This window comes from Eurytemora carolleeae, unplaced genomic scaffold (genome assembly GCF_000591075.1).
Source record: "Eurytemora carolleeae unplaced genomic scaffold, Eaff_2.0 scaffold44, whole genome shotgun sequence".
NCBI lineage: Eukaryota > Metazoa > Arthropoda > Copepoda > Calanoida > Temoridae > Eurytemora > Eurytemora carolleeae.
The window spans coordinates 438,216-449,953 of NW_019396339.1; the positions used below are offsets into that span (position 1 = coordinate 438,216).

The 11,738-nt window shown below is 33.3% G+C and overlaps 3 protein-coding genes across 4 annotated transcripts in view; 1 reads left to right on the plus strand and 2 right to left on the minus strand.

Annotated features, from left to right (window-relative positions):
* LOC111701258 (zinc finger protein 236) overlaps positions 1–5,694 on the minus strand; it is a 30,156-nt gene extending 24,462 nt beyond the window's left edge. Inside the window, exon 1 of the mRNA XM_023472453.1 lies at positions 5,645–5,694. The gene's annotated coding sequence lies outside the window, so the exon portion shown is untranslated. The remainder of the gene's footprint in view (positions 1–5,644) is intronic.
* LOC111701235 (nudix hydrolase 24, chloroplastic) lies at positions 311–7,913 on the plus strand. 2 transcript variants are annotated; one of them, XM_023472426.1, is made up of 7 exons: positions 311–390; positions 4,406–4,522; positions 4,844–4,963; positions 5,286–5,544; positions 7,049–7,150; positions 7,288–7,469; positions 7,606–7,913. In XM_023472426.1, exons 2-7 carry the CDS (start codon positions 4,412–4,414, stop codon positions 7,780–7,782), a joined length of 951 nt encoding a protein of 316 aa, XP_023328194.1. In that variant the 5' UTR covers positions 311–390; positions 4,406–4,411; the 3' UTR covers positions 7,783–7,913. The 2 variants fall into 2 exon arrangements, with proteins under 2 accessions (XP_023328194.1, XP_023328193.1); XM_023472425.1 differs by lacking the exon at positions 311–390 and adding an exon at positions 2,132–2,223.
* On the minus strand, positions 5,688–7,042 carry LOC111701236 (protein SDE2 homolog). Its single transcript, XM_023472427.1, has 6 exons — positions 6,839–7,042; positions 6,616–6,698; positions 6,351–6,484; positions 6,219–6,279; positions 6,000–6,126; positions 5,688–5,941 (listed from the first exon to the last, which is right to left on the minus strand). Exons 1-6 carry the CDS (start codon positions 7,023–7,025, stop codon positions 5,814–5,816), a joined length of 720 nt encoding a protein of 239 aa, XP_023328195.1. The 5' UTR covers positions 7,026–7,042; the 3' UTR covers positions 5,688–5,813.
* Positions 7,914–11,738: the final 3,825 nt, after the last annotated feature.

Here is an 11,738-nt window from a genome sequence, read left to right on the forward strand (position 1 = left end):
TATGACAACCAAATATTTTTAAAAATTTTTCTTTAGAAAGAAACCGGCTTGATTATTCACAAACGGAACGGGGAATTTCTGTCCACGCTATTGGATGAGCTTTAAATTGCGTCGTACGCAGTAGTAAAATCTGACACAAATTCTTGCGTAATTCTGAATGACCACGTTTCAGAAACTCTATTTGCTTCCTTTACTTGACATTTACGCTTCTTTGCGTTAAATGAATTAAAGATGAACATGTTAACATGTACGCTTCTTTTGCGTCAAATGAATAAAATATAGAAGAATGTTTGAATTGAAATGGAGAAAGCCAGGTGCAGTAAGTTCTAAAACTGTCTTGACAACTTTAGTTCTTCTTGTTCTACTACACAAATCTGTACTAGAGACAAGGTTAGTCTTACTCCAGAAAGCAATAAATATATATGTATATATGTACAATCTGTTAACAGTTTATACCAAGCACACTGTGCATGTACATTGTACAATGATCAAGTGGAGGGTTTAATTGTAAACGAGCGACATTTTTTTTACATGCAAAGCAAGCGTGATTTCGTATAATCTAACAGATTTAGGGAGATTTTAATATATGGAAACGGGAAGTGAGAGAAAGCAGAGGAAAGGGCTGGGGGGCAAAAAGGAGAAGAGAAATATTTCAGATAAGCGGAAGAACGGAGAGAAAATTTAAAAACGAGAAGAGGTAAAAAGGAAGATATGTTGTAGATGGGAAAGTGATAAGTGGAGAAAGAAGCGTGATATTGTGGAGAACGAGAAGGACATTGCGGAGAAAGGAGGACGATATAGAAGAGAAAGAAAGAAGATATAGTGAAGAAAGATTAAATATAGAGTGGAGAAAGGAGAGGAGGAGGAAGATATAGTGGAGAAAGAAGGAAGATATAGTAGAGAAAGGAGGAAGATATAGTAGAGAAAGAAGGAAGATATAGTAGAGAAAGGAGGAAGATATAGAAGAGAAAGAAAGAAGATATAGTGGAGAAAGGAGGAAGATATAGAAGAGAAAGAAGAAAGATATAGAAGAGAAAGAAGAAAGATATATAATAGAGAAAGAAGGAAGATATATAGTAGAGAAAGAAGGAAGATATATAGTAGAGAAAGAAGGAAGATATATAGTAGAGAAAGAAGGAAGATATAGTGGAGAAAGGAAGAAGATAAAGAAAAGAAAGGAGAAAGATACAGTGAAGACAGATTAAAGAGGAAAGTTGTAGTAGAGAAAGGAGGAAGATATAGTGGAGAAAGAAGTAAGATATAGTAAAGAATAGAAGGAAAGGAGTGAAATATAGTGGAGAAAGGATCGGGAGACATAGTGGAGAAATAAGAATGATTTAGTACAGATTATAAACGGATACAGTGGAGAAAGAAGTATGATCTAATGGAGAAAGCATCAGAAGATATAGTGAAGAAAGGAGGAACATTTAGTGGAGAAAGAAGAAAGATATCGTGGAGAAAGGAAAACGATATAGTGGAGAACAGAGTGATATGAAGGATAAAGAAAGAGTGGTGAAAAGAAAGTGATAAAGTGGAGAAAGTAAAAGGTATCATTGGAGAAAGAATAAAGATATCCTTGAGAAGGGAGGAAGACATAGTGAAGATAGTAGAGTGATATAGTGAAGAAAGAAGATAGTAGAGAAAGGAGTATCATATCCTAAAGAAAGAAAAGTGATATAGTGGCCCACCGCCTATCACCTCCCCCCCCCTAGTTGCGCCTCTTTTAGTAGGAATACCGAGATAGAGAGAAAATGAACGAGAGAGGTAGTGATAGAGGATGCGAGCAAGCGAGAAAGCGAGAGAGCGAGAGGAGAAAGATGAATGAATAGATAGTGAATTGAATACAAGCTGGATTTATCCGGTATTGGAGGGATGGTATGGCCGGGTTTGCCTGAGAAAGGACCGCTCTAGGTCCTTTCAAGCCTCCAAGTTAGGACTCTAGGGGTGTACTCAGAAAAACTTTTATTAAGGGGAATTAATTAAGTTAATAAAATGTAAACATGTATAAAATTAGTAGCAAAAAAAATATTAAAATGTCTTACATTTTTAATATTTAACCTTTCTACCCCAACCCCTCAGAATAAAAATAAAAAGAATGTCCACCCCTCCCCCCCTCCCCAACCCTTTATTCTCTGCACCCCTGTCTCTGCTTCTGTATGAAAATATAAAATGATTCTATACTTCACAATTTTACCAGTGTTACAGAGACTGCAGCTACAGTAGGTATAAACACACACACACAGCTCTCAACCAGTATATAACTGGTTATTTACCTGCATCTACAACTACACACAAATTATACATGTACACTTGTACGCATTTTAAGCACCTTATACGCATAAATTTATCAACACAATTTCGGGTGTTTAGTTAAATAATATTACATATAAACTTCCCAACCAAAAATGTAAACATAAAAAAAAACCAATATATATACAGTTAATGTTCTAAATGTTTTTCAGTATCTATACGTTTCAAATTGGTCTATAGAAACAATAATTTGATACTAAAATTCGTGTTAAATATACTATTAAAACATAGTTTATTGTAAAGCTAAAAATACGTGGTTTGGCAATATAGATTCATAACAAAAGTGTTAGAGCAATATACTTTCATACCATAGTTTAATTTAAAGCTTTAAATAAGTCTTATGGCAACAAACTTTCATAACATATAGTTGCAAAACATAGATTATTGTAGAATTATAAATACGTCTTATAGCAATATAGTTTCAAAACATAGTTTATTGTAGAACTATAAATACGTCTTATAGCAATATAGTTTCAAAACATAGTTTATTGTAGAACTATAGATACGGGTTATAGCAATATAGTTTCAAAACATAGTTTATTGTAGAACTATAAATACGGGTCAATATAGTTTCAAAACATAGTTTATTGTAGAACTATAAGTACGTGTTATAGCAATTTACTTCCATAACATAGTTTAGCTGAACCAACATATTATATGAACTTAACAAGTTATATTTCATTTCGTAATATAATTAAGTTCAGAGCTATGAATAATTCCTTTTTACTTTCTTAATATATCTTAGTGTAAAGATATATTTAAAAATTTTAAGCATACTTAGCGAGAGCATTATTAACAGTTAATAATCAGATAAGAATTACAAAAATTGGATTTCGGAGAACTTTATTCATTCAGTGCTTAGGATCGATTTAATTTTGAAGCGGATCCGGATCCTGGATCCGCACTGAAAAAAAATGGATCCGGATCCAGGTCACTTCTTTAAGATTACTAAATTTTTTTTAACAAAATAATTTTAAAATTTTTTGTTTTATTTTTTCGCTTATTCTTATTCTAAAACTTGATAAACCATTCAGAAATGAGGAAATTTTTATAATCTTTCTTTTTCCAAAAGTTCAGATTTGGGGTTTAGGATCCGGATCCAGGAAGCCAAAATCTTGCGGATCCAACAAATCCGGATCCGGATCCTAAGCACTGTTTTATGCTTGACAAACCGTATTTACCACACTTACACTACATATTACCTAATTTACATTGATAGATTAATATGACAAGTTTCAGTACCCTCCCCCCCAGCCTTTTCCAAGTTTCCCCCCTCTCCGACCTAAAACACTCTTCCTACAAAGTTTTCTCATTCCCACAAACCACAAAAAAAGTTGTAACAAAAAATAATATTTGAATGAATAACAAGTCGTGGTAAATGTCTACTGTTTAACTCCGAATGCTAAATAAAATAACATAAAATATTCTAAATCCAAATTAAATTAGATACTACTGGTTTATTCCAGATTAATATTTAAAGAAACTCAACTAGGGTCAGATTAAGAATCTTACCAGTCGTGTTCAAAGGGATTGTGAGCGTAGTTTCAAGTGACTCTCGATGCAAAGATGACAAGGACAGATTTACAATGGTACTCTTGAAAGCATTGTCTAATCAAGTATCAATAAGATATTAATGTTTTTGCTTCATTAAACTGTTTATTTTCATGTGCATTTCTTGTTTAAAAGAAATAATGAAGAATCTCCCAGAATTTAACACTTTTCTAATCAGAAAAATGAGACGGCATCTCCCACATTTTAACAGATTAAAGTTTCAAGCGTACCGTTGTAAATTGCCAGTGGCATCTTTTAATGGAGGGTTATTTAGAAAATTCTGATATTTTTTCCCGCAAACTTTAAGAAAATGAAGAGTTGGAAACTTTTGATTGAACGGAATGAATTGAACTGATTCTAGCTCTCTTCGCGGATAAATTTATTAGTATCTCAATCGCACAAAGGTCAAACTTGGATTTGACCAATGAGAAATCATATAATCTTCCTAGCTTAAGAGATAAACTCATTTCATTCCATTCAGAAATTCAGGATTTTTTGGGTCTTATTCAAAAATTCTTGGGTCTTATTCATTTCCATTTTTCAGGCAGCGATGAGATTGGAATGCGATAACTTCCTAACTAGGCTTGAGAGAATCAACAATTTTAAACTAGATCTCAATAATATTCATAGATATAAACCCTTCGTATGTCAGGGTGTACAGGTAAATATAATAAACATCAAACTTTTTTTCTTTAAATAGAAAATTAGATTTTTTATTGTAAGCAAGGATTATAGACCAGGAATCTACATATCTTTATTTACAGAACAGTACTGCAGTTTCTCAAGGGAATGTGAGAACTTAGGGAGGCCCTGTTTGTGTTTTATATTTCTTTCTATTTTATCTTAAAACAAAAATTTGGGAGTACCTGGTTAATATGCCTTTGTGCTGATTAGACTGCGTTTGTTTGGATTCCTCTTATAAACAAAGATTTGTAGATTCCAAGTGTACATATTCCATGGTTTATAATGATTTTTTTCATAGGTCGGGCTTATATCTGAGGAGGTGTTAAGCGTACTGCTGAACTATCCAGAAGTATTTTATATCTCTGATACAGGGGTCACCTTCAACAACCATATTCAAGGGTTTACACAGTGTAGCCAGGTAAAAGATATCCCTACATTTTCACAATATCAACATTTTTGGGGATTTATCACTGATTTTGGAAAATAAATGATATTTGCTATGTACAGTTTCAAAAAAAGGATAAAACTTTAACTTGTTTGCTTGTTTTACATTTTGAAAATTTTTACTGCTTGCAGAATATATGTAAACCAAAACAACCAAAGCGTTAAAAAAAGAATTATAAAAATCAGATAGTTTAAAAAATTACTTATTTTCATGCTTTCAATATAAAAAATCATTTTGAGAACAATTTTAATAAAAATAAATTTAGTAAACAATTTTAAAAGAAACTTTTGTTCAGGCATTGAGTGCAGTTCTTGATCAGCTTCAGAAAGAAAAAACCTTCCCTTGCCTCAAAGGTTGGAGAAACGAATGCTATGAAATTTCCGAAACCTACGGAAGTGAACGATTATTCGAGATTGAACGTTGTGCTGCACCTTTGTTCGGAATCCGGAAATACGGCGTACACATCAACGGCTATGTAAACCACGAGGAGAATGGGATATCCCTCTGGCTACAACGTAGATCCTACTCAAAGCAGACCTACCCAGGGAAAATAGGTAATGTTCTCTCAACCGTTTCCAAGCGATTAAAATATCGCTTCTTTAAAGACTAATATCTCATCATTATCTTAAGTTTTAAAATACAGTTGGTACTTACATATTCCTTCTAGCCTGCTAGTGACGCTTCATGTTTAATCTCATTTTTTTCTGAAAATAGTCAATTATTGAGATTTGTTCCAAGTAAATATTAAAATCTATGAATGTACTGTAAAAGTTGTAAATTAAAGAGGGGGATGGAGTGGTCACAGATGAGGGGGGTGGGGAGCTCAGCCGGAGACTACAGATTTAGATTTTTCTCCCTTCTCTTCATCTTCTTCATCTGAATCTGAATCTGATAGGTCGGATAATCCCTCCAGTCCGTCCCCAATCCATAATCCGCGCTTCTTTGGAGGACCTAAATCAACCTTTGTCATTCAAAATCTTTTTAAATATTTTATCTTTCTTTGAAATACCTGCTGATGCCTCTGTTGAACCTCGCTTGCCCAGCTTATCCTCTTGTTTAGAGGAGGAGGCTGCCGAGGCTACTGCCATCGCGGCCTCAACAGCATCATGAACTTTCTCCTCGGTCTCAGAACGAACCTATAATATAATTTTTAAATTTGAATGTCTATTAAGGTTTTTATCTATTTATGGATGGTTGAATATTATTAATCTTAAAATTTTCTGCCAACCTTGTCATAGGCTGGATCACTGAAATCATGTTTACACTTATTTTCCCCGGCAGCAATTCGCCTAAAAAATGAAACAATGAAAAAATAAGTACAAAAAAAAATCCAACAAATTTTAGTTTTTAACTTTTTCACCTGAGTTTTTCTAGTTTTTTCTCTTTATTCTCCTCTTTAACCTTCTCCCTCTCAGCTGTTCCTGCAATGTATTCCTTCAGCCGACGCTCATTGTTAACATCCCTCTGCCGACGCCCAGATAGGTCTCGCATAGCCTGAATATTGGGGACATTGAAGGAAAACAATATTTGTCAGAATTAAAATGTGTTATTTTCGAAAAATAATACAAAAAATGTCAACTTTGTTCCATTTTTTTGGCCGGCATTTAAACATTTTTATATTCCACCTCATGGTTTGTTGTTCGCTCTATCTGTGCTCCGATGGACCTCAACATGGATCCGAATCCGCCTTTTCCTCCGACCAGACCATCTGGAACATTTAGCTTTTAATTTAGAGCGGGATATTTTTCTGAAAGTTTCTATTTAAAAAAAAATAACTTTTGTTCTCCTGATATTTTTAATATTTTTATCCTGTTTCCCCTGCTGAGATGAAAAATAGTTAAAATTTACCTTTTGGTATGATGTACAGGGTAACATTATCCAATTGTGAATCATAAAATTCGACAACTTTTCCATTTTGTTCCAGTCGGACAGCTAAAGGAAGCTGCTCCTTTGCCTCTAGAGCATCAAGAGCATCCTGTCCTGTTTTTACTCCGTCAAACCAGTATAGGGCCTGCTGGGGACTTTTTACAAACATCGTTCTGAAAAATAATTATTTAGATAACTTTGTCGGCGGAGCTTTGACGGAAGGGCGGAGTGTATTTGAGACAGCTGTTAAAGAGGGGGCGGAGGAGGCAGGTCTTACTGAACAACTTGCGGCAGGTATAAACAATTTTTCATAAATATTACAGAAAACACTTTAACAAATAAAAAAGATTTATTTAAGTCTAAAAATAGTATGTATGTGGGTCGAATTAATCTAATAAATGCTATATTCATGCTAAAATGAGATTTTAAAGGTTTGAAACCGTGTGGCAGTATCTCCTACATGCATCAGTCCGAGCGAGGGATTCATCCTCAGACCGAGTTTGTGTTTGACCTTGAGCTCCCGCAGCAGTTTGTCCCGGAGAACCAGGACGGAGAGGTTCAGGACTGGATACTCTGTCCTGTTTCAAACATTTTAGATATCATAACCTCGGAGGTAAAAATTTTTTTTTTTACTAAAGAAAAACAACAAAGGTTGTAAAAATTTGTTTTACTAACACTCTTAAAATAAATAATGACGAAAAAATTATTAATCGTGTCCTTACATTTTTTGAATACTTCTTATTTTTTAGGATTTTAAAATGACGAGTTTTCCGGTAGCTCTGGATTTCCTAATACGGCACGGATTCATCAATATCGAGAATGAGCGAAATCTACCAAAAATTATTGAAATGTTGCACACCCCGGTACATACCCTGTACAATGCCATACAAGAGCCACTGTTAAATTCCCAAGATTCAAGTTTTTAAACTTATTTTATCCTCCGCTTCTCAGCTCAGTGCACAAAGCCAAAGATAGCTGCTAAAGCGAGAAAGCTATGGCAGTACTTACATTTAAACCTTTGCTTCCAGATGACGTAAATTATATATTATGTAACTTATTACGTATTCCTCTACTCCAGTATTGTAGTAAATTATTTGAACGTATGTAAATCTTGATATTTTTCAAATTTGCATTTGTGTGCTTTAGCATTTTTAAGTTTTAACCTGTAAATTAATTTAGATTTACAAAATTTTTGAAACTATATAATTATCTTGTTTGTTTGATATATAATGATCTTTTTTGTTTAAAACCAATGATAACATATATATTTTATTACATAGAATAAACTACGAAACATGGTATTCTTTTCTTGCCAGTTCACATAGAATGATATCTAAAGAAACTTTTTTAGCAAGAACGAAGGAGTATTTATTGTTTTTACTTTTGAAATTAAGGTTATAAAAACTCTGAAGTAAAAAATGTAATGTAAGGTTAGGTGGTTTATAGCTGTCCGGTTTTCTTATGAAAGGCCTTCGGACAAGGAACTTGCAAATCTGCAAAAATTGCAACTATAGCATGCAATCAATTCGCAGAATACATAGGGATTGGCATGAACTGGATTCCTATCTCAGACCAGGATAGGATTCAACCAACCTGCCAATTTTAGATATTTGCATTTAGGTAAAATAAATTTAAAGAAACAGAACAGTGAACTTTTAATTTCTAGCCCCTATGTTTTTGCAGCCTGAAGGTGCAAACCTTCTATATTTTAAACTTTGAGTATTGGATCCAGCAGAAATTTGAAATCTCAAAGATCTATGACATCAGGGTGGGAGAGATTTGTGGATCAGAGTTTGAGTCAAGTAGAATAAATTATATGCCATTTTAGATAATAACATAAAGCAAAAATAAATTTAAAAATTTGAAATCTACAAACTCAAAAAAAAACCCCAAAAAAATTTTAAAAGATTGCTGAAAGGGATTTTAAAAAAATTTTTAATACTTTTTTAAAAAGTTTACGGCGACCTTATTAAAAATGAATTACATGGATACTGTATTTATAATGCGCAAAGAAAGGGTATTATATAAGAACTAGCTTGGGAACCCAGCACTGCCCAGGTTACTAAATAGTTACTCCTACCCTTTACGCAAAATTGGACGTTTTTACCGGGAAACTAAATTTTCGTTTCAAAAGTCGACCCACTTAACTTAGAATCTCAAAACCAAGCTAAGAACATTCCCGTGGTTCTCCCAATTGTTCCCTAACCAAAATTTGAAGCAAATCGGTCCAGGGGTTTCTGAGTTATGGTCGGACAAACAAACAAACGAAAAAACAAACAGAGATTACAACTTTATAAGAATGCAATGATTCGATTGAAACTAAGCCCAAAGCTATAAAGCACGGGGGCATGAGCTCCCCCTTTTTCCCAAGAAGGAGGGGAGGGGTGCACAAAATCAAAAAGTTGACGAAAGAAAGAAAATCTAATCTAAAAGAAATCTAATTTTACGTTTACAGAATCATTTTTTATTGTATATGTAAATGAATAGAGTTTTTAACCAATTATTACGTTTTGAGAAACTTATTTTTTTTCCTTCTGTAAATAAATTAAAGAGTTTAATAACGTATCTTGCAACAAAAAGTAAAAATATGGAGAACAATTGAAATCATAAATAAAATTAGCTGAAGCTATTTGTAAAGAAAACAACTTTTAAAATGTCCTTAAAAAATGCTGACACGCTTCGCCCAATTTTTCGAAAGTTGTCTCTTATTCTAATTGTTTTAATTTTTCCAGGGAGGCTAAAGGCAATATCCTCCTCTCAAATATTTGCCACTGAAGTATTGGAAGATTGGAGCTATTTAATGAAAAACAGTGCTTGACGGGAAAAAATCTGTTTTACTTCAATTAAAATTGATTAATAATATATTTTTAGTTTTAGATTTAACTAAATGAATTAGATTACAACTTTTTGAGGAGTTTCTAATTATATCTACAATACCAGAAAGTCACGGTATCAGAAATTAATTTGTTATAACTTATAAGTTTATAACAGTTCTTTGCTAACTACCTCAATTGTTAAGTAAAAATGAAGGAAAATATCAAAATAAAATAATCTTTAAATTACACTGTTTCTCTGGGCAAACTGAATTCCTGTGTATTAAATGTGAAAGTTAAACCAACTATAAAATGCCATACAACACCAAAAACTATGATTAATTTACCTAATATCTACATTCTTGCCAGCAGTGGGCCGATCAGAGTGATCAAACTTATCTACAGTTGACTAAAATCGACAAAATGAAAGTAAAACATATGGTAGGATGACTCAAGAGGTAACTGTGTACTGCTAGGAGGCTGATCTGAGTGCTCTTACGATTTTTTAACCCAAAAAATGGGACTCTTCTAGCTCCAATTACTTATTAATCAACAATCAATTTGTAAATTTTTTGACAAGATGACCTTTAATGTACCTGCAGGCTACTAGCGCGCCAAACACACTGCCCCAATATTCATTTTTACCTTGGATATTTAATCCTTGTGGCTAATTACCTATATATTGACATCCAACATAAAAACTCTGTGCTAAGATGACCCATAACGTAATGGCTGGCTACTAGCACGCCGGTCAGAATGCGCAAATGTCAATTTTGACCTCGGACATGATATTCATAGTCTTAGTTTTCCTTTATTTATTCGTATCTCATGCTACTTGTATTCTTAACTAGGTGAAACTTAAAAAATAAGAATTCATTAAAATGTTCTTTTATTACACACTTAAGCGCGGAGATTTAAAGCTTTGGAAGTAAAACAAAGCCGCAACAGTAATGTCAAATAGATTCGACCCTCTCTTTCTGTTTTGTTTACAGTATAATCTCTGTTTTTCTGTCTAATTGTTTGAATGTTCGATCATAACTCATGAACCACTTCACCTATTTGCCTCAAACTAGGGAAAACCACAAATATTTTAACCTTGGTTAAAAGCTTCTGAATTGAGGGAGTTGGTTTTTATGGGGAAAACTTAGTTTCTTGGTAAAGCTAGGTTCCCAGGCTAGTGTTATAAATAATTATTCCTAAAATAATAAGGGACAAATACCTCGATATATTTCATGTTATTTTCGGTTGATTAGGGTTGAGACAATTTCTAGGACGAGCACTTTGGCTAAAGCAGGCTAAGGGGCTGATGTAATTCCCTGTAAAATTGTTGGTAAAAGTCATAGACGCCATTTATAGTTAATGTAAGGATAAAAATGTTCTAAGTAAGAAATGTTTATTCATATGAGTTTTAATATGTACTATCAAAACTAAAATAAAAATGTAACCTTTAAGAAAATGTTAAATAGAGGAACTTTTATTTGTTTATAGTAAATGAAATTAAATACAGGGTATACATTTTGAAAAATATCCCCCCCCCCCCGAAAACGGATTTTCATAGCATTGGGGGGTGGGGTGGGGTGGGGGGGATAAATAATTTGGATATTAACTGGAAACATATTTTTATACACTGGGGATGGGAAATGTTTTAAAAGTGGGGGATTGCTTTTTAAGAAAATATATATCCCGCATAAAATGTCATTATAATACAGTGAGAACCAGATAACTCTGGAATAAAAAGACGACCTTGAAGCAATAATTAACTTTATTTGATGGTATTAAAAAGCAACTAGTTTCACAAGATAATTAGTAAATCACTTATTGAGTGAAATGGGGGTTGTTACACTGCACATTTGATGTCTCTCATGTTCATTAGACTATTTTAAGAGAAAATAATTTGAGTCTTAAACTTGTCTTTATATTCTGGATCTCACTGTAAGTGTAGAGAATGTAACATGCTGTTACTTCCAGCAACAACTTAGCAAGTACTAGAAAATAAATTTCCTTGGAAGCCAAACGATGTCAAGGGGAAAAAAATATGAAAAATAAGCTAAACAGCTTGTGGTTTGGGT

What these genes read in the sequence shown, in the direction of transcription:
- LOC111701235 (XM_023472426.1), top strand. Translation starts at nt 4,412, where the DNA reads ATGAGATTGGAATGCGATAACTTCCTAACTAGGCTTGAGAGAATCAAC. An exon ending in TCGTATGTCAGGGTGTACAG is followed by an intron (nt 4,523 to 4,843) that starts GTAAATATAATA and finishes TTTTTTTCATAG; the next exon opens with GTCGGGCTTATATCTGAGGA. An exon ending in GACCTACCCAGGGAAAATAG is followed by an intron (nt 5,545 to 7,048) that starts GTAATGTTCTCT and finishes ATAATTATTTAG; the next exon opens with ATAACTTTGTCGGCGGAGCT.
- LOC111701236 (XM_023472427.1), bottom strand. Translation starts at nt 7,025, where the DNA reads ATGTTTGTAAAAAGTCCCCAGCAGGCCCTATACTGGTTTGACGGAGTA. An exon ending in CCTGTACATCATACCAAAAG is followed by an intron (nt 6,699 to 6,838) that starts GTAAATTTTAAC and finishes TAAATGTTCCAG; the next exon opens with ATGGTCTGGTCGGAGGAAAA. An exon ending in AAAAAACTAGAAAAACTCAG is followed by an intron (nt 6,280 to 6,350) that starts GTGAAAAAGTTA and finishes TTCATTTTTTAG; the next exon opens with GCGAATTGCTGCCGGGGAAA.